The sequence below is a fragment of the Salvelinus sp. IW2-2015 genome, unplaced genomic scaffold (assembly GCF_002910315.2).
Source record: "Salvelinus sp. IW2-2015 unplaced genomic scaffold, ASM291031v2 Un_scaffold694, whole genome shotgun sequence".
In the NCBI taxonomy this organism is placed as follows: Eukaryota; Metazoa; Chordata; class Actinopteri; order Salmoniformes; family Salmonidae; genus Salvelinus; species Salvelinus sp. IW2-2015.
Genome location: NW_019942597.1, coordinates 60601 through 86375, shown reverse-complemented (window position 1 = coordinate 86375; position 25775 = coordinate 60601). Strand labels below are relative to the sequence as shown.

Sequence of the window (25775 nt, the reverse complement as noted above, 5' to 3'; positions counted from 1 at the left end):
TGCTATGCTGCTAGGTCAGACAATAAAAAGCCCCAGCAACTACAAAAGCCTAAAGCCCCAACACAAATAAATAGTTGGGCTCTTGATCTGGGGCCTGGGTTATATAAATTGGGATGAATAACCAAGACTAACAGTCTTATTGAGATAAAGCCAAAGGGTTGTTTCACCGTCCGACCACAATGATCTCCTCCTTGAAGCAGTGTGTGTGTGTGTGTACGCGTGTGCTTGAGAGAGGGTTTCACCTCAGTGATCTCCTCCTTGAAGACACAGTAGCGCAGGTTGCTGGTGAGGCTCTCTTCACACCTGTTGGCCTCAGCACTCCAGTTAACACAGCTTCTCTCCAGTCTCTCCAGACGCTCCTGCAGACGCTGTACAGAGAAACCTGAGTCATGCTGGGACGGCAGGAAAGAGAATTTTTGTATCATTAGATAATGATCAGGAAATGTAACAATCTTCAAAAGTACACTAATATTTCTTATTTAGCATACCATTAGTATGGATTGTCCCTGGGGAAAAAAACGATTAAAGTAAAGTTTCAAATAAAAAAATTAAAATAAACACTCTCAGGGTCAAGACAAACAGCGGTGAATGATGAGGTGTTGCCTTGCAGTCTCACCGACAGTGTTACTGAGAGATGTACAGCTTGTACAGGTGTCTGACGTGGCTGTGTGGCTGTGTGTGTCTTCTCACCAACTGTTGTACAGTGTTGCTGATATCTCCTCCCAGAGAGATAGCCAGCTTGTACAGGTGTCTGACGTGACTCTGTCTGTCCTGATGTTGGATCAGCTGGATCTTAGCCTGGCTTGTCTCGCTGAACCCCGTCACAGGCTCCAACATTGACAGCTTATCCAACTGGGGACAAAACAATGAACCAATTGGGAGGCTGTTTATTTGTTTCTCTGATCAGAATCTATGTGTGTTTAATGATGTTTGTATATCACCAGCTGTTAAAGAATTGATTTTAAAATGACTAAGTAATGCGGTCATATTCTGTTAGTGTCTTCTGCGGTATCTTTTATGGGAAACCTGCAAAGCATGCAAAGTATCAATCTTTTATGGTACATTTCTGTCTAAAAAGGTCCACGAGGTATCTCCAGGGCATCTCTTAACTGATCCTGTGTTCTTTGGTGTCTAGAGAAAAGCTAGATAGGTAAGTAACTCTCTGATAGTTACAGTATTTGTGACATTTCAAGCTGAACATGTCTGTGAAGGGCAGGGAGCTTTGAGCTATCCTAAACTGATCCCATGTGTTCTCTCAAACACACAGCAAATATAGTTTTCCATGACAGACCCAGATACAATGACTCTGAAGGGACTACAGCAAAGATAACACCCTCCCTGATACAGTATGTAAGAGTGCGTCCCAAATTTCCTCCTATTCCCTATATAATGCACCTTATTAGCCCTGGTCAAAAGTAGTGCACTATTCCTTAGGGAATAGGGTTGTACCCAATAGGGTGGTACAGCACCCTTAGACGATGTGTTGTTACCTCGTCATAGAGCTGGTGGAACTTCACAGCCATGTTGAGGACAGACTCGTACTCTTTGATTTTATCTTTCACTCTCTGATGAAGGTGAAGCATCTCTGTGACTTTCTCATTCTTCTCTTTTATCGGAATTCCTTTCAGTGCCAACAGTTCTGATGTCTTCACCATGTATTCTACCTCTGCATTCAACTGCTACAGGGGACATACAGTAAATAGAGATATAGTAGAATAATAATGTATATCTACCTATAGGATATCACATAATGGACCAGAATGGACCAGAACAATGTAGGCATAGTGTCATTCTACTTAGAGCCACTGTAAAGATACTGTATACATATGGTAAAGTGTATACTAACTAACTACTAACACAGACTATTGGTACTACTGTAAAACTATTAAACATAAAACCATTGTGTTTCTGTAAAAAATATTATACATAATATAATGTTATGATTTCTTCTACCTACTATTTATGACAGGCCAATAGGCTATAGTTCTTACCAGGAAGTGGGGCTTAGCTAGGTTAAAGTTCTCCAGTAGCTTGGACACAGTCTGAAGATCACTTCCCAGATCTACTTTAGAGGTCGGGACAAGAACCTCCTCCACACTATTTAGGTCATGAACAGTCTGTAAAAGAAAAACTCTATTAAAAACAAAAAAAACAGGGGGGTTCTTGACACTAAATGAGATTGCATTTATGATCAATTGAGAATACATTGGTTGTGATTCAGGAATTTGTAATGGATATACAGTGATCCCTCGCCACTTCGCGGTTCACTTATCGCGGATTCGCTATTTCGCGGATTTTCATAATGCATTTTTTTTTTTTTTTTGGTGCATTGTGCTCTGCATTCTGATTCGCTAAAAACTCACTCCCGCTTCTTGTATCAAAACATGCTACGAATTGTGCTATCATTTTGTCGTCTCGTGCAGTTATGTGTACGTACATAAAACAGCTTGGCAAATTTACATTAAGTTGGCCAAATTATCTTGTAATTTCGAACATCTCCTAAACCCATAATGTCGACGAAACGGCCTACACGTGAGTCACTGTATTTGTATACATGTAATAGTTGCTAATTGTAAAAAAAAAAAAAGTTTTCTATTTCGCGGATTTCACTTATCGCGGGTCATTTTCGGAACGTAACCCCCGCGATAAACGAGGGATTACTGTATACCGAACAAAAATATAAATGCAGCATGCAACAATTTCAATGATTTTACTGAGTTACAGTTCATATAAGGAAATCAGTCAATTGAAATACATTTTTTAAGAACTAATCTATGATTTCACATGACTTGGCATGGGTGGGCCTGGGAGGGCATAGGGCACTCACTGTGTAGCCAGGCCCAGTCAATCAGAATTTGTCTAAAATGTCTAAAAAATGTCTGGGATCTTGTATTTCAGCTCATGAAAAATGGGACCAACACTTTACATTTTGAGTGTATATTTTTGTTCAGTATACATTGCATACTTATTTTTATGTACCTTTTTCAGTTGTTCTTTGTATTTCTTCCACTGTTTCTTGACAGACTTCACCTGACTGACGTGGAGCTGCCAGGAGGTCCAGAGGTCTGACAGATCCACCTTCTTCTTGTTCAGCTCCTCCATGATCTTCTCCACCACACCGATGGCTGCCCTCACATTCAGGTTCAGGTTCTCACTCACCTGACGATGTCAACATAAAGAATCCATTATTATCAGGTACTGGATCTTATCTGTATCCTGCAGCCCTTACGAAGGGCTCCTGGATGTGGGTGGAAATTATTTTTCCAAAGCAAGACAAAATAAACCATGCTAACCATACTTATAATGAAATACAATAATCAATGGTTGTAAGGTTTGTCTAATTTAGGCATGACCTCTGTTTTATCGTCATTTAGTTTTAATAAGCAATAACTTTTTTTAACTAAATGACAACAAAACAGATACCATGCTCATGGGCCCCAACTCCCTCATCAAGAAACTGGGTCAACTCAACATGACAATCGACGTCTGCACCATCCACTCCAACTCCAGTCAGGAACTGGGTGTTACATTTGACCCCCACTCTGTCAATTGGACACAAAATCCAAAACATCACCAAGTCAGCCTTCTTCCACCTCAAAAACATCTCACGACTCAGACCCTCTCTAACTGACTCCACTGCTGAAACCCTGTTTAGTTCACTGCCCTGGTTAGTCTGTCATTATGTTTAGTGCTGTCCATGGTTAGTCTATCCTTATATTTGGTGTACTTTTATATACTGTACTTACTTATTTAAATGTGTGATATTGTTGCTTTTTATCCTGCTGATTATCTTGTATATGTAAAGTGACTTGGGGTGTCTTGAAAAGCGCTTAAAATAAAATGTATTATTATTATTATGTGCAGGCAGAAAAGCAATGGCTTATAGGAAGGCTCAACGTTAGCAACGTTAACCTGGATAACAGTGTATGGAGGGGTTGAGGCTCAATAATGTCTCTCACCATGTTTGAGTAGTTGATGTAGTTGTTTCCCAGGTCCAGCATGGTGAGAAAGCGTTCCAACATGGACTGCCACTTAGCGTCAGCTATCTCCTTAGACGTGACTAAACTCTCCTCGTTCTCCTCCTCCTCTTGCTTCCTGTTATAGCTTTCATGTAGACTCTGCATCTGTTCCTCCACCTGAACAAGCATAGGAGTCACACATTTCAGAATATTACATTTCAGCAGTGTTGTGGAGTAGTGAACTACAAGTAGTTCAACTAGTAATTTAACTACTTTTTGCAGTAGCTTGGTGGTAGTTGAACTAAATTCAAATCTAGGTAATGTAGTTGTGCAGCTAACTACTGGAACTGAACACTACTCTTCTTGCAAAAGGAAATTGAAATATGGGTGAAGTAAGCAATCGTTTACTTTCTTTTACGGCATCCGACCTGCCTGATTCTCACTTGAAACATTGTTTTTGTGTTTAATAGGCTAAATTACACATTTTGTTAACATATGATCCCAAAGTGATCTGTTCTTGCAATTTGTCATCTATGACATTTCAGATTTACATATGATAGTTTTTCATGAAGTAGTTTGAACTATATTTTTCTTATTAAGGGTAACTTTACACTAGCTTAACTTCTTCTAGGGTTAAGTAACTGGCAGCTTTTTTAATTTTTATTTTTTATATATATATATTTTTAAAATATTTATTTATTTATTTTTTATTATTTTTTAATATTTTTTTTTTAGGGGTGGATCAGCTTAATATTGCGGAAAGAATGTTGCTTCCAATGTAATTGTCTGCATCATTTCCAATCCCCCATATTTTTTGGGGTAAATATATATATCCATACACGCATGCATACATATACACATATATACATACACATACCTATATAGACATACATACTTTTTTAAAGAATATACCTTTATTATTATTCCCCGCAACCCTACCACCGCTCCCCCAATTGGAGTAAACTAATAAACACTTCTGCTTTTACCTTCAATTTATACTTCTTATACCTATTTTACAGACACAGTCTACTTTACAATAGTTCTCTCTTGTTTGTTCTTAGTCCTTCCTCTATTTCTGTTGTCCATCCAATTTTATTTCCACTTGTAACTGGCAGCTTGGTAAATTATATTTTCAGAGTAGCTTCCCCAACTGCATTTCAGATTGATTTCCATTTTGGTTATTGACAAATTTCAGTTAAATCACCTGTGCTTTCAACAAAATATGAATGAAATACATACAAAGTTTAATGTACACTGTACATAACTATGTAACAATATTTAGTCAGACACCACTGTACCAAACTAACTGTACAGATATTTAACAACCATAAGCTTCCTAAGTTTCATGAAATGATAAGAGAAAATAACCTCCTCTGCTATTCGCAAGAAGCCCACGTATGGTTGGATATTCTCGATGCGAGATGTGATGTTCCTGGTGACTGTCTTCAGCTCCTCCTCTAGCAGTGATGCTTTGTTGGAGAACTCAGCAGCTTCAGGACACCCCAGTGTTCTCAGTTCCTTTAGCAGCTCTGCCATGGCCTCTGCCTCACTGGCTGTTTGCTGAAAACCAAATGGCCAGGGTTGAGAAAACTCTATGGTAACACATACGCTATATATACACAAAAGTATGTGGACACCCCTTCAAATATGTGAATTTGGCTATTTAAGCCACACCCGTTGCTGACAGGTGTATACAATCGAGCACACAGCCATGGAATCTCCATAGACAAACATTGGCAGTAGAATAGCAACAATGAAGAGCTAAGTGACTTTCAACGTAGCACCGTCATAGGATGCCACCTTTCCAATGAGTCAGTTCGTCAAATTTCTGCCCTGCTAGAGCTGCCTCAGCCAACTGTAAGTGCTGTTATTGTGAATTGGAAATGTCTAAGAGCAAAAATGTCTCACCCGTGAAGTGGTAAGCCACACAAGCTCAAAGAACGGCACCGCCGAGTGCTGAAGCGACCTAAGGGTAAAAATCGTCTGTCCTTGGTTACAACACTCACTATCGAGTTCCAAACTGCCTCTGGAAGTTAGCACAATAACTGTTTGTCGGGAGCTTCATGAAATGGGTTTCCATGGCTGAGCAGCCACACACAAGTCTAAGATCACAATGCACAATGCCAAGTGTCGGCTGGAGTGGTGTAAAACTCTGGAGCAGTGGAAACGTGTTCTCTGGAGTGATAAATCACACTTCACCATCTAGCAGTCTGACGGATGAATCTGGGTTTGGCGGATGCCAAGAAAATGCTACCTGCCCAAATGCATAGTGGCAACTGTAAAGTTTGGTGGAGGAGGAATAATGGTCTGGGGCTATTTTTCATGGTTCGGGCTAGGCCCCTTAGCTCCAGTGAAGGGAAATCTTAACACTACAGCATACAATTACATTCTAGATGATTATTTACTTCCAACTTTGTGGCAACAGTTTGGGGAAGGCCTTTTCCTGTTTCAGCATGACAATGCCCCCGTGCACAAAGCGAGGTCCATACAGAAATGGTTTGTTGAGATCGGTATGGAAGAACTTGCACAAAGCCCTGACCTCAACCCCATCGGACATCTTTGGGATGAATTGGAACGCCTACTGCGAGCCAGGCCTAATCGCCGAACATCAGTGCCCGACCTCACTAATGCTTGTGGCTGATCGGAAGCAAGTCCCCGCAGCAATGTTCCAAGATCTAGTTGAAAGCTTTCCCAGAAGTGGAGTGGAGGCTGTTATAGCAGCAAAGAGGGGACCAACACCATATTAATGCCCATGATTTTGGAATGAGATGTTCGACGAGCAGGTGTCCACATACTTTTGGTCATGTAGTGTGTATACTTCAGTACAGTACAAGACAGGGTTAGGTCTATTTGAAAACAACATTCAGGAAGTAAACTGAGATTCCTGAATTGAAAGAAAGTGACCCAACCTTTGTATAAGAGCTGGGTAAATAAACAAAGGGGTCATACATTTTAATAAGGTTGAGTAAGTCTACAAGTGATATTCCTGACTCTACCTGTGTCTGTGAGGAGAGTTCCAGGTGTTTGTTGAGCATGTCTTCAGACTGAGAGAGCAGGGAGCCTGGCTCAGTGTTGCTGGAGAGGACACCGTTGCTGCTCTTTAGCCACACAGAGATCTGGGACAGAAACACATGACTTTTACTTTACTTTATTAGTTCCACAATTCAGTCAAATGCAGTCAACTGAAATACATGGACATTTACACACACATGAAAGTATTAGCAGTTGATCGTAGGCTGTCAACTTGCCTTACTACTCGTCTGAGACTGGGCTGTAATCTGACTTGAGATATGTTTAACTGGTCCTTTGGAGCTCAGTTGGTAAAGCACGGTGCTTGTTAACACCAGGGTAGTGGGTTCAATTCCTGGGACCATCCATGTTTAAAATGTATGCACGCATGACTGTAAGTTACTTTGGATGAAAGTGTCTGTTAAAAAATGGAATATATGCTTTAATGCACCTCTCCCATTGACAGTGAATTATATTATTCAAAAGTCTTAACTTGCACATACCTCAACTCTGAATCCAGCCCAGTGAGACATATTAAGAATCCCTATTCATTTAATAGCATCTCTGTGGGCCTAATACTAAAGATTTGATGTTTTACTTTTAAAATGTATTAGGCAAACCTTTTAATGTGGCATAAACACAACCATTTGATTGTCAAACAATCACATCACAAGGCTCCTGTGTAAACCTGGCTACCTGCGCACATTCGTCCACTAAAATAATTCCCGCTGTCCCACATCCATACAATGCACTGTGCACCCGCCATTTGACGAATGGAAAGAGACATCTGTTACAAAACACCAAAAAGTGTAATGAATGACATTCAGTGATTGTCATGCATTAATAATTACATTCATAATAATGCCTCATTCACATTAACCATAAGCACTCCGTTATGTTACGGCGGATGGCATTCATTTGTATGGGGACCGTCCACAACGGAGTGGAATCACAATGCCCTTTGCAGTTGAAGGCTCCTTTGCATACTTTGAATTTTTCCAAGATGTGCGTCTTCTTCAGTCCAGCCAGAGTCGGTTGAAGAACAGGAAGTTACCAAACCACAGAAGATGAAAATATATTTTCGTTGATAGGTTTATGGGATAGATAGCAAGTTGTAAACAATTTCCCAGGTAGCCTAGTGGTTAGAGCGTTGGACTAGTAACTGAAAGGTTGCAACATCAAATCCCCAAGCTGACAAGGTAAAAATCTGTTGTTCTACCCCTGGACAAGGCCATTAACCCACTGTTCCTAGGCTGTCATTGAAAATATGAATTTGTTCTTAACTGACTTGCCTAATAAATAAAAGTAAGTTAATAGTATGTTAAAAAGAATACACACTGGCTGTTAAGCACAATAAAGTACAAACATTTTATTAAATAAAAAATTTGATGTACAGCCTAATGAATATGAATTTATGCATCCACTGCTGTCCGAGCGCCTCTCTGTCTTGGCCACTCATCTCTACCTTCGTTAATTGTCACTTTATTGTCGACCCACACGGCATTTTGGAGAGTATTCCACACATTTTCAAGTCCATTCACAAATGTTTCATGTGACTGACATGTGAAATTGATCAATTATAGTGTAATAGCCTACAGTTTTGTTGCCATCTTTATTTTAATTATTTTGATCGTCTCATGTTTACCGGTACGGCGTATGTGCACTATTTATTTTGGCAGCTCAAAGGCATAATATAATGTAATTCAATAAAAATATAGCTACGGGTTCATCCCAAATGACACCCTATTTCCTATATTGTGCACTACCTTTGACCAGAGCCACTATAAAGGGAATAGGGTGCCATTTGGGACAAATCGTAAGGCTTGTGTGTACCTTGTTGTGAAATTGTTAGGCTATATTACTTGTTAGATATTACTGCATGGTCGGAACTAGAAGCACAAGCATTTCGCTACACTCGCATTAACATCTGCTAACCATGTGTATGTGACAAATAAAATTTGATTTGATTTACCTTGTCTATGAGGTCTTCACATTGGGACACCAGCTGCTGTCTCTTGGCTGCCAGTGCTTGGTGAGCATGGCACTCCTGACTTAGAGCATCAACCCGGTCTCTGACATATCCCAGCATCCTTTTCACGCCTTCAACTTGTGAACTAGAAATATAGTAAGAGGCATGTCTGCTGTGAAATGCTCCATGTAGTCATATTATCCGCAGTCTTGATCCATCCATCTATTAATATAAAGGCCTAGTTTGAACACACTGCATTGGATATAACAAGCATATTTGATTTCAGAATACAGTGATAGCAGTGACATCTTTACTATTGAAATCACATGTTACTCAAAATCTCTGTTTTGCTACACCAGTGATAAGCAGTCTGTGGTGATTATTGACCACAGCAGGTTTTAAACTTGACTAGGGTGGGGGTGAGGTTTTGAGTCAGAGGACTAAGGATGTCCTAATATGGATGCCATATTACCTCCCTACCTCTGTGGTTTGGCCTTCTGTAGTATGAGCTGCCCTCTCTGAAGAGGGTCGTTGGCTGACTCTTTGATGCTTCGCAACAGGTCCTCGTGCTTTTTGGCCAACTCAGGCAACCATAGTGTCTGGGTCTTCAACCCCTTAAGTTTACTCTCAACAGTTCCCAGGACCTCAAAAGCCTGACAAAACAGGAATGAGAGGATAGGACAATATGCATTAAGTACTCATGTAAACATGATAGATGGTTCAGCAGAAGTCCTGAATAAATGTAATATTGCTCATTATAATAACAGTCACAATTCATGATGCAGTAGATGGCACAAATAGTATGTCCTTATTGTCCACTAGAGGGCACCATGTTCAAATCAAATTAAAGTCACTAGTTCCCTAGTCTTGTGTAGAGTACCTCAAATACAGTTGTAAGCACTTAGTACTGCAATAATAATTACTCATCACAAATTTGTTAGGCACATGATATTACATGTATAGTAGCTACCTTGTTGGAACTACTAAAGAAAGATTTCCTGAAGGTGATATGTAATACAAGCCTACAGTAGCCACACTAGGTACCTGATTGGCACTGTTAAAGGATTTCCTGAAGGTGATATGTAATACAAGCCTACAGTAGCTACACTAAGTACCTGGTTGGCACTGCTAAAGAAAGAGGCACAGGATTTGTACGGTATTCTAGCTACCTTGTTGTAATGCGAAAGGCAGCGGCACATGATATGTACATTAGGTTGTGTGAAACCGTAACGCGTTGAAAGTAGCCGAATTGTTTGCGTTGTTTTAATCTTCCTGCACGGACATGTTTGGATGGTCTAACTATATCCTACAAGTTTAGCCTCCATTTCTTTGTTAAAGCGTACCTTATTGGCAGTGCTTAAGAAGGTTACAGTAACTATCTTGATGACACTGAAGGAATTTCTCTCCTGAAGGCTACATGTACACAAGCATAGATATAGAACAGTTTAATCTCTAGGACCACTAATCAGCAATTACCTTGGTGGCCCTGATAATCTATGGCCATAAGACATGTAGAGAATGTACTGTACCTTGTTGCCACTGTTAAAGAAGCCGTTGCTCTCCTGTAGGTGATATGTATAGTTACACTAGCTACCTTCTACTGCTAATGCAGTACATACTCTCCTAAGGGGTTTTTTGTATAGTAGTCAGTTGTGTCTGTACCGTGTTAGCGCTGCTGAAGAAGGAATTGCTCTCCTGTAGCTGTGCCAGCCGGCCCATCATGAGGTTCCAAAAGTGTTTGTGCAAGGCTTTGAGAGCCACACTTCTCTCAGAGACATGGCCCGTCTCATCCTCAGCACAGCCCTCTGCTTCCCCCACTTGCAGCTCTGAAGCTTGGGCTAGCAGCTTCTCCACCAACACACTCCAGTCCTGCAGAACAGGACGCAAGCATGCACACACACGCACACAGACACACACAGGGAATATTAGATTGGCTGTAGATCAAATATTTTTTCTATACTAAAGTCACTTAGATGTCATGCTCATGGCCCTAGTATTATAGTCACACACTTACAGTAAAATTGGACATGCCCTAATAAAAGTTTGTTATAGCTTTGTTGTTTACTGTTGAAAATATCAGTCAATCACTTGGCAAATATGTACCAAAGTGTATTCATATTTAAAGTATCATACCTTGGCTTTCTCTTCAAACTCTTTGTATTCCTGAAGGAGCTCTTCATTTTCTGTGAGAGCTGAGCCCAAATGATCTTTTTCAAAGTACAAGTCAGCTTTGTTTTTGAACCAGTGGGTTACCTGAATGAAATACCATACATTATAACTGCAGTCAGGACATTACTGCATTTATTCTTGGGTACTTATGTAAATGATTTCAAAGGAAGAGTTTTATGCTGCATGACTGCTCTTCCTTACACTAAGCAGTAGATAGAATATTAAACACAGAGGCATGTCACGCCCTGGCCTTAGAGAGCCTTTTATTCTCAAATTGGGTTAGGTCGGGGTGTGACTAGGGTGGGTACTCTAGTTTTGTTATTTCTATGTTGGCCTGGTATGGTTCCCAATCAGCTGTCTATCGTTGTCTCTGATTGGGGATCATATTTAGGCAGCTTTTCTCACTGGGGTTTTGTGGGATCTTGTTTGTGTATAGTTGCCTTGAGCTGCATAGCTTCACGTTCGTTTGGTTCTTTATTGTTTTTTGCCGGTTCACGTGATAAAGATGATGAACCCAAACCACGTTGCATTTTGGTCCGATTCTTACAACAACGGACGTGACAAGGCATCTGTACTTCCATCATCTTAACACATGACCCCATATGGCTCAACAAGCCAGAAGGTATTATATATTTCTAGGTAGAACATTTGTTTCTACTCTACATGGGGGCAGGCAACTCATGATGAGTTCAGATTTCTTTTTGGCCCCACCCCCATCAATGTTGCCCATCCCTGAGATAGGTGAAAGTTAAGTCAAAAGGAGATTTCTGACACGGATTGATCTTAGATAGACATTTCCTGACAGTTTGTGACTCACTTCCTGTTCCTGGCGATCCCATTGGTAGATGTTAAGGATCACTTCCAGATCAAGGAGCTGCTGCTTCATGTGTTGGTCCACCCGTCTCCTCCTGTCCTGCAGTATCTCCATCAGACTTTCCACCCGGCCATAGCTGCTGTCAGCCCCTCTCAATGCCTCACTCCTCTGAAGACCATCCTCAGTCTGGAACTCTCTCAGGAAGTCTAGAAGGCCACGACTCTTGTTCAGAACCAACATTGACTTCTCCAGAAGGCCTGGGGAAAGAGAGGGGAGGTGTCGACGACAGAGGAGAGAGAGAGCAAGAAAGCGATAGAGAAAGAGGGAGAGGTTTATTTACTATTACTTGGAGGCCTTACATAGTCAGTGCGAATAGCAGCAAAAATCTGAATTACGTGATACCATTGACAAGTTTCTCATTAGAAAGACTCTCTTGTTTAGAACCAGCATTTACTTCTCCAGTAGACCCGAGGGACAGATATGGGCCAGAATAAGAAAAGATGATTAGAAGTTCAGATACAATGTCTTTGAGCAGGTGCTGGAAATCAAAACAATATAGACCCGATGAAAACCTAAGTAGTCAAAACGTTACCACCAACATACCACATGGGATCATAGATTGTAGTGTGCAGAATCTCTTTTTTCATTTGCAAAAGATACGTGCCAAAACACAAATAATTTATGAATTAATCCAGTTGTGGGTCGTGTAAATACAGCTATCCTAGATCAATTTGTATAGTAAGTAAGGTATCTCACACTACAGTGTAATCTCTCATCAAATATTATCATGAGAATGAGAGTACTTGTTGTTTATATTACCATTACGATGTCAAATGACATCATGGTCCCTTTCTCCTTCAGCAGCCTCAACCAGCTAGCTTTGAGTTTATTGTGCTGTTGATATAACATGAAGCCCACTCATTCTCACATCTGACAGATATCTATCTCTTCATTACATCTCAGTGCCTTGGAGACTGAAAGGAAGGGTAAAATCATCTAATTTCAGGAACTTTAAGAGGAGAATGATTCACTCAAGGGAGGGCAGAGGTGAACTGAATGACTGCCAGGATCAGACTGAGGTTGTGTATCATCTACCAGACATCTGGAACAGTGACCCAGAAGTCATTACTCTAAGGGGATTTGCCAAAGGGAATAAATACAGAATTTCTCCAAGGGAGGCTGTACTATAGGTGTATCAACATAATACCCACCTCTCTTCATAACACTGTGTTTCATGAGCAGTTCTTTCAGACACTCCGCATCTGCCAGCTCCTGCTCTCTGCTCTGGAACTCTTCTGCCTCATCTATTCTGATAGCAAACTGAAGGAGGTGGAGGAAGACACTATTAATCTATCTGTATAGTTAGACAAACCTGAAGGAGGTGGAGGAAGACAGCATTAATCTATCTGTATAGTTAGACAAACCTGAAGGAGGTGGGGAAGACAGATTTAATCTCTATCTGTATAGTTAGACAAACCTGAAGGAGGTGGAGGAAGACAGTATTAATCTATCTGTATAGTTAGAAAAACTGAAGGAGGTGGAGAAGACAGCATTAATCTATCTGTATAGTTAAGACAAAAGTGAAGGAGTAGTTGGAGGAAGACAGCATTAATCTATCTGTATAGTTAGACAAAAGTGAAGGAGGTGGAGGAAGACAGCATTAATCTATCTGTATAGTTAGACAACAGTGTAATTTATCCTAGTATGTGCTCTGTGTTTGCACATTTATTCATGGAGATCTCCAAAGGCTTCGTACATTCACAATAGATTTAATAAAGAAGTAAAACATTGAAAAAGGAACACTGTTTGGTCAGTGATGAAACATGTAAAAGGACAGACAGTACAAACAGTTCTGCTATTTGTTTAATTCTCAGTCACATCCACAGTGAGGTTATCCAGGGGGAACCATCTGCTTCCTTTATCTTTCACACTTCCGCTCATCATGTTTCATAATCATCACACCAACTCTAATGTGTCTGCTTTATGTGGCAGCACCCAGGGTGGATAGCCGTTAGAGCCTGGTTAAATTACAGCACATAGGCCTACAATATCACAAAACGCAACGCTCTTGTTCTGAGGCACTGTCTGTGGACTGATGGCATGGAAACTGCACCATTGTGACACATTGGCAGTAAATTCCCCTGATATCTAATTGCAGTACAAACAGACCCTTCTCAGTTACAATGTTATCTAGTGGAAAAAAACATATATCTTTATTTTCCAGTACGTAGACACAAATGCTAACAAAGCTGATAAAACAATGAGCTGTTTTCTTTTGTCTTTTGAAGCAAACTTCAGAGGAGGAAACAGACGCACTGTAACAACACAGTAATAACAAAACAACAACACTGGATTCTGTGTTGATAGCTATCATGCCATTTTATATTTCCTCCAACAAATAAAATAATGAAAAACAAACTTTCCATTTCAGATCCACAGAACTGGTTGAAATTCCACTTTGTAACAGGCTTAGTCAATGAAAACCCCTGTGGCATAGCCTACATGTACATGAACTTAAAAACAGCTCTGATCTGTTAGGGTCTATGTCTGGTCTATGTATGCTCCATGTGTGTTCTATGTAGCTATAGTGTAGCTATAACGGTCTGTTTATTAGCCTGGCCAATACATCAAGTGCCCCGTCAAAGAACTCTTGAGGCCAGGTGTAGCAGTGACCAGCACGTCTCTAGCAGTGAGCTCAGGGTCTATGTATGGTCTATGTCCAGCTAACAGTTCCTTTCTGTTGCCTACCTACCTCGAGAGCCCTGTCGAAGAACTCTGAGGCCAGTGTGTAGCAGTGACCAGCACGTCTCAGCAGTGAGCTCAGGGTCTATGTATGGGCTATGTATGGTCTATGTAGCTAGAACATTTCCTTTCTGTTAGCCTACCTACCTCGAGAGCCCTGTCGAAGAACTCTGAGGCCAGGTGTAGCAGTGACCAGCACGTCTCTAGCAGTGAGCTCAGGGTCTATGTATGGTCTATGTATGTCTATGTAGCTAAACATTTCCTTTCTGTTAGCCTACCTACCTCGAGAGCCCTGTCGAAGAACTCTGAGGCCAGGTGTAGCAGGGACCAGCACGTCTCTACAGTGACTCAGGGTCTATGTATGGTCTATGTAGCTAGAACATTTCCTTTCTGTTAGCCTACCTACCTCGAGAGCCCTGTCGAAGAACTCTGAGGCCAGGTGTAGCAGCGACCGGCGCTTCTCTAGCAGTGAGATCAGGGTTCTCCAGGCGTCGCTCAGCGAGACAGCCATGGCCTCATACACCTCCCCTTCATCTTCCTTCTCCTCTGCCGTCCTGTCTGCCTCCTCCAGCAAGGCCCACACGCCTGCCTCATGTTTCTGGAAAGAGAAAAGTCTCTAAAATATACGGTACCTAGTTCATTCAAGTATCTTCTCTGCATTATACAGGCCTCCTTTTTTGGATATACACTCATGTTTCTGACACAGAGGAGGCATTCTGTTTAGAGCACTGCCTTATTTAAAAAAATTGCATTACCATATACTTGCATGTAAATCAACATTGTAAATGGACCGTTTTTTTTGCCGGCTACATTCTTATTAGCACACTGCCTTACAATAGGCTGGCACCAATATGTACATACAGTGAGCTCCAAAAGTATTGGGACAGTGACACATTTTTTGTTGTTTTGGTTCTGTACCCCATCACTTCGGATTTTATGATACAATGATTATGTGCAGACTGTCAGCTTTCATTTAAGGGTATTTTAATCCATATCGGGTGAACCATTTAGAAATTATAGCACTTTTTGTGTATTGTCCCTACATTTTAGGGGACCAAACATTTTGAAACAAATTCACTTCTGTACTAAATCAGTAAAAAGTTAAGTATTTGGTCCAATATTCATAGGATGCAATGACTACATCAAGCTTGTGACTCTACAAATTTATTGGATACATTTTCTGTTTATTTTGATTGTGTTTCAGATTATTTTGTGCCCAATAGAAATGAATGGAAATTCATGAATTGTGTCACTTTGGAGTCACTTTTATTGAATACAATATGCTTCTAAACACTTCTAAAATCATGTGGATGCTACCATGATTACGGATAATTCTGAATGAATCATGAATAATGATGAATGATACATTTACAGAGGCATAAATATCATACTCACAAAAAAAAAATCTAATCTCCCCTGTTATTGTAATGGTGAGAGGGTTAGCATGTCTTTGGGGTATGACATTTGTGCGTCTGTAACTTTATCACTCATCATTATTCATGATTCATTCAGGACTAGCCGTAATAATAGTAGCATCCACATTAATGTAGAAGTGTTTAGAAACAAATTCTATTTTCAGTTACAATAAAAGTCTGTCTGCACGTTCACCTCATAGTCATTGTATCAATTCAAATCCAAAGCGCTGGAGTACAGAGCCAAAACAATTTTTAAAATTGTCACTGTCCCAATACTTTTGGAGGTCACTGTATATTACACGGTCGTTGAGTACAATACTGACATTCTCTGATGAGGACACGTTGTTTTAAAAACATAAAATGACCATATACTTGCATGTAAATCAACATTGTTAATGGAGCAATTCATTGACATTTTGTTCAATTGCACTATTGTAAGATACACATTTGAAATGTTCAAAGCCTTGCTATGTGATTGCTGCTAGTAAGCTGAATTAAAAGCCGTGGATAAACCAAGGACACGGTGCATTTGGATGCAAATCTTTTTTGGATTGTTTTTGTGATAAAATCTCTCTTTAATTAGAGGGCTTGTTCAGGGGTTTAAATCTGTAGTTACTCTGATGTCTTAATGGAAAATTACATTTTACTCATTTAGCAGACGCTCTTATCCAGAGCTACCTACAGGAGCTTAGGGGTAAGTGCCTTGCTCAAGGGCACATCGACAGATGTTCTACCTAGTCGGCTCGGGGATTGAAACCAGCGACATTCCGGTTGCTGGTCCAATGCTCTTAACCGCTATGCTACCGGAACGTTTACATTAATAATATCAATTGTTCACATGCTTATGCCAATAATATCATACTTGTATAAAATAAAATGTAACATGCTCAGCACTCAGACATAACTAACTCCTGACTGTAGGTGGCAACAGTAATGAATGGCCTGGATCTAAATAGCCATTGTCTATAACAAGGCTAGGGGAAAAAGCTTTGAGTGAAAATAATATAAATCAACGTTGAAACGGCTGCTATGAACATTCCACCTTCCACCGAGGCAATGAAAGTGACTGAAGTAGTTTCATGTTCCATCTCTGAGACAAGAAAAGCATTGATGGTGTCTCAACGAGATATAGTCAAACAAGGCCGGTGTTGTGCCGAAAATCTCCCACCTTCCAGAATCCCCCCCCCCCCTCACGTGAACGCGCACAAACTCAATTCTTCATTGCTGCGACTTGCTTGCTAATTGAGATTTCTGATCACGTTAGGCAGTATTTAATTAAATATGTCGATTTGATGGCAGGGGAGGCCCTAGTAATGTCTGCAGTTTTCGGTTTGGCAATTTGCTTCAAGTGTATTAGTCTATAAATAAATCTCTTTGCCAAAATGTGTCATCTCTCCCATGTCTTACTTGACTCGTAGTTGTTCTGAAATGTTTATTGCCTACATTTTACTCCCTCCTCTATGTTTAATATAACACACATACATTAATTATTCATTTCGGTTGCCTATCCTGACGTGAAGTTAGTTCTACAGAAAGTATTTGACTCTGATGTGTGCCACAGAAAGCATTTCACTCTAGCCACAACATCGCTATCAGCAAATATGATTGGAGAAATTTACTATCCTACTAGCGTACAGTCACTGCTCTGCCTGTCCCGTCCTTTCTACCCGCCTCGCTCTGTTTGCTCTGCCGCCCCCTTCTGTTGAGTTTTTCGCTTAAATAATAAGTGACATTATATAACTAATATTATCATTGGGTAGCTCATCCTCATGGCCCACCATGGTCTCATTAGAATATGTGTCAAATTGTGACATATCAATAATAGAATAGTGTAGTTATATGTTGACATAATGTCAAAATAGTGACATATCAATAATAGAATTGTCAATACAATAAAGGAACAAACCGTGACTACAGAGGTGCAAAGTGCACTAACTCCAAACAATATCCCATAACACACAGGTGGAAAAATGCTACTTAAGTATGATCCCCAATCAGAGACAATGATAGCCAGCTGCCTCTAATTGGGAATCATACCAAAACACCAACATAGAAAAAACAAACTAGAACCCCACATAGAAAATATAAACTAGACTAAATCCCTAGTCACGCCCTGACCTACTCTACCATAGAAAATAAAGGCTTCCTATGGTCAGGACGTGACAGGAATAGTGTAGTTATATGTTGACATAATGTCAAAATTGTGACATATTAATAATAGAACAGTGTATTTATACATCACCTGAGCTGTTATATTAGTTATAGGAATGAAGAAGAAATACTACAACGAGAATGAGGCAGAGAATGTACATATTTTCTTATTATTTTTTGGGGTAATCTCTGCAACTCCTCAATGGGCTCAGGAGAGGTGAAGGTTGAATCATGTGTCCTCCAAAACATGGCCGCCTACTTCTTAGTACACTGCTTGCTTTACCCGGATGTCAGCCGCACCAACGTGACGGAGGAAACACCGTTTGACTGACGACCGGAGTCAGCTTGCAGGCGTCCTGCCCTGTCACAAGAGCACAATGAGCCGAGAAAACCCTCCCCTACCCCGGACCAATTGTGCACCATCCTATGGGAATCCTGGTCGGTGGGATCGAATCCCAGGCTGTAGTGGCACCTCTGCACTGCGGTGCAGTGCTTTTGACCACTGCAGTGCTTTTGACCACTGCACCACCCAGGACCCCCCTAGTGGTGACATCTATTTCCAATGAGAGGATTACCTTGAGTTTGATCAGGAGCTGCTCGTGTTCATGCAGTAGTTTCTTGGTTTCATCCTGGTTGCTGCCGATCTCCAGCAGGTTGGGATTGGCTTCAGTCAACTGCAGCTGCACCAGTGACTCACACTACAAAACACACAGTGTTTGTTTTCTCAATTTTGCTGTCAGTACATATTTATGCAATACGGCACGTCGGGGGTTTGTGGTATATGGCCAATATACCATAGCTATGAGCTGTTCTTATGCATGAGGAGTGCCTGGATACAGCCCTTAGCCGTGGTATATTGGCCATATACCACAAACCCCCGACGTGCCTTATTGCTATTATAAACTGGTTACCAACGTAATTAGAGCAGTAAAAATAAAATGTTTTGTCATACCGTGGTATACGGACTGATATACCACGGCTATCAGCCAATCAGCATTCGGGGCTTGAATCAACCTGTTTATAATTATTACTATACTTTAAGAGTAAACGGCTGTCTGTATCCATTGGAACAATCTTTGATACTAAGTATCAAAGAGACTCAAAGTTAGACCAGCAAGAAGCCGAGGTCTGTTTGTGTTTCCCTGCCAAGGCCATGTAACATGTTGTTTATGATCTGACTGCGATCAGGGCAGGTTGGTGTAATATTATACCTGTGGACACCCACATGGTCCTTCTGTGAATTTCACAGTGTGTAAACAGAGTATGGAAATGTTGTCCTCAACGTGGGACTCCTTTTCCAATATATTGTGCTGTCCCGGGAACACAATTAGTGTTTGCGTCCCAAATGGCACCCTATTCCCTATATAGTGCACTACTTTTCACCCGAGCTCTATGGACCCTGTTCAAAAGTAGTGCACTATATAGAGAATATGGTGCCATTTGGGACACACAACAGGACAATGTCAATCCATTAAACTGAGGTATTCCTTTAATGTAATGACTTACTGATACCGCTCTGGGTGAACCACATTAACTTAAAGCCAAGCTTTTCGTGGAAGTGTCACCCTGAGCGTAAAAAGCACCAACAGCTGTTGCTGTAGCCTATATGACAGTATTACTACATAATGCCTGTATATATTTGGAAAGACGGTACAGTAATTGATTTGTCAATGACAACCGTGGTTGTAACAGCTACAAAGTGTTCATACTAGGCAGTGTGAGGATCACCAACAACTGTTAAACTATATTACAAGATTTATACATAGTGTCACACTCATTACAGTAGCCTGTTGTTTCAGATGTAAGGAAACTTTCACTGAGACAATAATTCATATGTCAATGACAACGGTGGTTAGTTATGTGGTTACAGCCACAGAGTGTGCATGGGCACTGTAACTGTGACGGTGCTGGAGGTGGAGATTAGGCCTATTTCCTACTCTGCATGCTTTGCCCTTTAATCATTGCATGCCTTAGATTGCAGCCGTGGCAGTCACTTTAAAGGGGACTCAGGGAACTCAGGGGAACACCGTTACCATTACCCCCTTCCCCCTCACGACCAAAATTGGTCAGCAAAATTGGCGCCAAAGGATACAACAGAGGACAACAAACATATCTCTCTTAAAACAAAACATAGGCTTTTCCTTCTCCAGTAGGAATATTAATTAATACTTGAAAACAATCTCCTTTCTGTGTTTTATCATATCTAATATCTTGTACATTTGAACTTTCCCACATATTTACCATGTATTTACCATGTATTTGACTGCCATGTGGTAAAAGAATAACTTAGAACAGTAAACTTGAAAAAAAAAGACCTACCTAATGTCAGATGTCTTATTATCACTACTGTGGGAAAGCCCTGCAGGGCCGCCTACATGTTGAGATGTACGGCGTTAGTATGTGAGGCATTGAGATAAGCCTGCTGGTTTGGCTGGGAGCTAGTCCTATAAGCATAATGGACAAACAGAGAGAGCTATTGACATCCGAGGACACTAGCTTTAACAATGTGGACTATGCAAGCTTGTGACATCATTGACAACATTAAATGCCTTTCTCTGGTTGTGTCTCAAATGGCTATATTCCCTATATACTGTAGGCTAGCGCACTACTTCTGACCAGACCCGTAGTCATAAGTAGTGCACTATGAAGGGAATAGGGTGCCATTTGGGAAAGATCCTTTAATAGCAGCAGCACTTTGGAAAGAAAGAGATCGATGGATGATCACTGTGAGGTCAGTGTCTATCAGATTCAGACAGATCAATAATCTATTTTGACAGGCACTGATTCATTACCAGTCCTTGTTGTTATATAGACATAACACTATAGTAATATTAGACAACATTTCTGTTAAAAATGCTTGGAAAGATAGATTTTCTCCATCTCCATCACTGTGGAGTGAACGGCCATTTCTGACCAAAAAATAGTTCTGAGACATATATCTAACCACTTCTGTTCTGTTCACCTGACATATCACAAACTGAAAAATAATACATGGGTTTTATATAAGGCTTTTCAAGGACTGAAATACGCTTAAAAAGACAACTAAAGACAGCCTACGCAACCCAAAGACACAACTGAAGAACATTTTAGGAGTTTGGTACCTTGAACACAGTAACAATAATCTGAGAATCGCCAGCCTGCACGGCGATAGTGCTGATTGTTGTTGTCGCAGCAGGTTGACCTCCAGTGTCACTTTCGTTGGACATTGTCTCCCCCAGTCCAAACTTAACTTCATAAAGTATAAGATGAGCTTTACAGCCCCTACTGTCCACTCTCTTCTCTCTGGATCCTGCAAATCTTAGTCTCTGTCCTGTTCTCTCATTTCAGTCTCTGGGTGCTTCCAAACTCAACAGTCCTTCAATATTTCCTTTGAAGATAGAGTGACCAAGCAAAAAACGGCAGTAGAGAGACCCCTCTGTCCCCTCATCCAACAGGCGCAAAAACAATCCAGTTGGAAGGTGTATGTTTCAGCAGCGGTGTTATATCCCCCTTCCACTCCCTCCAGTCCCACAGCCGAGCCACAGCACAACAGATCAGAGCCACTAGCATCAACGTACTGACTGAAGCTCAACAAGCAGGAGACACAGAGCAGAGTGAAGTTGACAGGGCAGAACACGGCTGGCCAGTGTGTTAAAAATAGAACTATCCACTAGGATTATCACACTGTGCTGTGCTGGAAGCAATTTGACACACCCCTAGTTTGGTGGGTCCGCTCCACTCTGGTCTATCTAATCAAATCAAATCAAATTTATTTTATATAGCCCTTCGTACATCAGCTAATATCTCGAAGTGCTGTACAGAAAGTGCTGTATCTGCACAACCCTCCCCTCTCCCTGCCTGCCTCTCTCCCAGTCCCACTCGGCCACTCTTTATCCTCTCCTGCCTCCCTCATACACAGACTAGGAATGCATGATATATCGGTGAACATATAGGAATCGGATTCCGATATGTTCACCGATATATCGTGCATTCCTAGTCTGTGTATGAGGGAGGCATTAGCTAAAAATGCCAACATCGGTATCGACCGATGTCTAGTTTAACGCCGATGTGCAAAACCGATGTCAAAGCTGACGTGCATACCTATATAATCTAGATACATGACTTAATGACAATCTAGAGGAAAAAGAAACGCACACCAATTTAGGCGAGGTGCTGGCTAGCGGAGTGGAAAACTTGAAAATAAAGGAGAACTGCTCAGAGAGCTCAGATGCAAAAATGTAATGTCCAACGCTTCAACAGGCAAGCTGTCTTCATCTGGGTATAATCACAAACACTGCAGGGTGACTAGTTTATATAGTGTCAAAAGACACACACACAGGTGTCTGTAATCATGGCCAAGTTTGGCCTAATATCATTGGTTAATTCACAAATATTAAAATGACATACAAAGAACAATATACAAAAAACCAATGGATAGCATACGGTCATAGATTCAATTTAGACTACATAAGCCTACAAACAATTACAATGGCAAATTCACAATAATCACAAGAATGGCTTCAGATCAAAGTCTACGTTGAGACCGAAGGGAGCAAGGGTCTTTAAGTTAAAGATCCAGGCAGCATCTCGTTTTAACAATAAATGATCAAGGTCACCCCCTCTCCTAGGGAGGGAGACATGTTCGATGCCAATATAACGCGGAGACGAAATCGAGTGGTTTGCTTCCAAAAAGTGGGCCGCAACTGGGTAAGTCGAGTTTTTGCACCTGATGGTGCTACGATGCTCTGAGATACATACTTTTAATTCGTGCTTTGTTTTATCCACATAATTTTTACCACGAGGACAAGTTATAAGATAAATAACTGCCTTAGTGGAGCACGTGATAACACCTTTGATTGGGATCCGTTTCCCTGTTTGGGGGTGTTTGATGGATCTATATTTATAAGTGCCATTGCATTGAGCACAGCCATTACACTTGTAATTTCCATCCAGTAATGACGCCACATAATATTTTGCGCTACACGTGCAACACAGCATTCCTAACCTAGCCCACGTCTGCTGTGTGGATCGAGCAGTCAACAAGTCGAGCAGTCATTTGAAAGAGCAATAAAGTTTCAGCGAGACAGCTCAAAAGGCAAAATCCATTAAAGCCAAGATACTGGAATTAATTGCCCTTGACAATCAACTGTTCTCTGTCGTGTGTAATGTTGGCTTTCGCCGACTGGTCGAGCACCGGTACACACTACCAAGTGCGCTATTTTTCAGATGTTGCCCTACCGGAGTTGCACAGTAATAGCATCACAACGTACATACTAGGGAACGCCGTTTGGGTCTTTGCGTGTCAAAAAAGATACAGTAGCACTGTCAAAGCTGTACAAAAAGTCTGCAAACAAGCAAACAAAGCCATGAACGATGTGTTTTCAATACCGCGTTGGTAATAATAATTTCTTTGACCGCAACTTCTTGGGTAGTTGGCGTTAGCTTGGTACCTAGCTAGCACCAATACAACCAGCCTGAAAACAATGACCAGTAGAATCTGCAGTCATTTTCATTATTCTTAGCAATGACAACGCTGGGCCAATTGTGCACCGCCCTATGGGACTCCCAATTACGGCCGGATGTGATACAGCCTGGATTTGAACCATGGACTGTAGTGACGCCTCTTGCACTGAGATGCAGTGCCTTAGACCGCTGCGTCCATGTGTGTGTTAACTATTTAACTGTACTAGAATGCTTAAAAGGCCGCTAAAATGTTTAATATCGGTATCGGCTTTATTGGCAAGGAAAATATTGGATATCGGTATCGGCCAAAAATGTCATATCAGTGCATCACTAACACAGACAACACCACATAGGCACCAGTCTATCCATGGAATATCATATTGGTAGGCCTATCTATCTTCCAATAGAAGGGAAAATACCCTGTGAGTTGTCATAGCTGGATAGATTTTTATCTTGCTTCTCTTGGTCTGTGAATAAGTTTTTCCATTGGTGTCCTCTCTACGTGACTGTGAGTCGCTTTAGATAAAGGCGTCTGCTAAATCGCATTTATTATTATACTATTGCAGACAAAAGCCAAGCACACTTCACACTGGTATGCTGCACTAGTGTTAAAGTATATTTTAAGAGAGAGAAAAGGCTACACTCTCACTGGCTGACTGCTTCTATTTAACACTACCTAGCCTGGCTGGCTAGATACCCCCTTTAGGCACAGGCAATACTTATACCAATAAGTAATTCAAAAAGCCAAATTTTGTCACGCCCTGATCTGTTTCACTTGTCTTTGTGCTCGTCTCCACCCCCTCCATGTGTCGCCCATCTTCCCCATTATCCCCTGTGTACTTATACCTGGGTTCTCTGTTTGTCTGTTGCCAGTTCGCCTTGTTAGTCAAGTCAACCAGCGCTTTTCTCTCAGCTCCTGCTTTTCCCCAGTCTCTCTTTTCTCACCCTCCTGGTTTTGACTCTTGCCTGTCCTGACTCTGAGCCCGCCTGCCTGACCACTCTGACACCCCCTGACCCTGACCCTGCCTACCGTCCTGTACCTTTGCCTCTACTCTGGATTACCGACCTCTGCCTGACCTAACCCTGAGCCTGCCTGCCGTCCTGTACCTTTGCCCCACTACTCTGGATTATCTACCCCTGCCTGCCTTGACCTGTCGTTTGCCTGCCCCTGTTGCTGTAATAAACATTGTTACTTCAACACAGTCTGCATTTGGGTCTTACCTTCAAACCTGATATATTTGGCCACTCTCTCAAACACAGAACATGTCTGTATTATTTATTTTGAGGAAACTTACATTCTTTAGAGACGTTTTATTTAAAATTCCTCTTGGTTGTTTTAAAATATCCCTTTCCCTTTGGGGAACAAGCCAGTGTCAGAGAGCTAGGGGAGTTAGTATTGTCCTAATGAGAATCAGCTCTTTATTCCCTGACTACAGCACAATGGCAGGAAAAGAGAGAGAGAGAGAGAGCAAGAGAGACATGGGGGGAGACGGGGAGAGAGCGAGAGAGAAATATTTCCCTCAGATTACACAGATCCACAAAGAATTCGAAAACAAACCCAATTTTGATCAACTCCGATATCTACTGGGTGAAATACCACAGTGTGCCATCACAGCAGCAAGATTTGTGACGTGTTGCCACAAGAAAAGGGCAACTGTATATAGACATAATATGACATTTGAAATGTCTTTATTCTTTTGGAACTTCTGTGAGTGTAATGTTTACTGTAAATTTGTATTGTTTATTTCACTGTTGTTTATTACCTACTTCACTTGCTTTGGCAATGTTAACATATGTTTCCCATGCCAATAAAGCCCTTAAATTGAATTGAAATTGAGAGAGAGAGAGATAGGGGGAGAGAGATTCTGATACAGTAGGAAAACAGCAGGGGAACACAAACAGACCTCAGCTTCCCAACTGTGATGAGTCTCTTTGATAGTTAGTAGTACATCAATAGATCCAATAGTGAGAGGTATGTGTTACTCTCCTAAGGTGCAGTGACATATATATACTGTAAACTGGTGGAAGAAACAAACAAACAACAAACACAATAGATATGAGTGTGTCTGTGTGTGCATATGTTGTGGGTATGTGTGTGTGTGTGT

The 25775-nt window shown here is 41.1% G+C and overlaps 1 protein-coding gene across 2 annotated transcripts in view; it reads right to left on the bottom strand.

The window, feature by feature from the left end:
* LOC112068761 (coiled-coil domain-containing protein 141-like) overlaps positions 1–21836 on the bottom strand; it is a 56835-nt gene extending 34999 nt beyond the window's left edge. For both annotated transcript variants that reach the window (XR_011475211.1, XM_024135961.2), the window contains exons 1-17: positions 21330–21836; positions 18804–18926; positions 15069–15260; positions 13132–13240; positions 11924–12177; positions 11071–11190; positions 10600–10806; positions 9418–9590; positions 8941–9082; positions 6956–7075; positions 5328–5519; positions 3960–4136; positions 2980–3159; positions 1992–2117; positions 1491–1679; positions 691–852; positions 243–392 (exon numbers count right to left, since the gene is read on the bottom strand). Coding sequence is in view for 1 of the 2 variants with exons in the window: in XM_024135961.2 (XP_023991729.1) it covers positions 243–392; positions 691–852; positions 1491–1679; positions 1992–2117; positions 2980–3159; positions 3960–4136; positions 5328–5519; positions 6956–7075; positions 8941–9082; positions 9418–9590; positions 10600–10806; positions 11071–11190; positions 11924–12177; positions 13132–13240; positions 15069–15260; positions 18804–18926; positions 21330–21434 (2721 nt within the window). In the remaining variant the exon portion in view is untranslated. The remainder of the gene's footprint in view (positions 1–242; positions 393–690; positions 853–1490; positions 1680–1991; positions 2118–2979; positions 3160–3959; positions 4137–5327; positions 5520–6955; positions 7076–8940; positions 9083–9417; positions 9591–10599; positions 10807–11070; positions 11191–11923; positions 12178–13131; positions 13241–15068; positions 15261–18803; positions 18927–21329) is intronic.
* Between the last annotated feature and the right edge of the window lie 3939 nt (positions 21837–25775).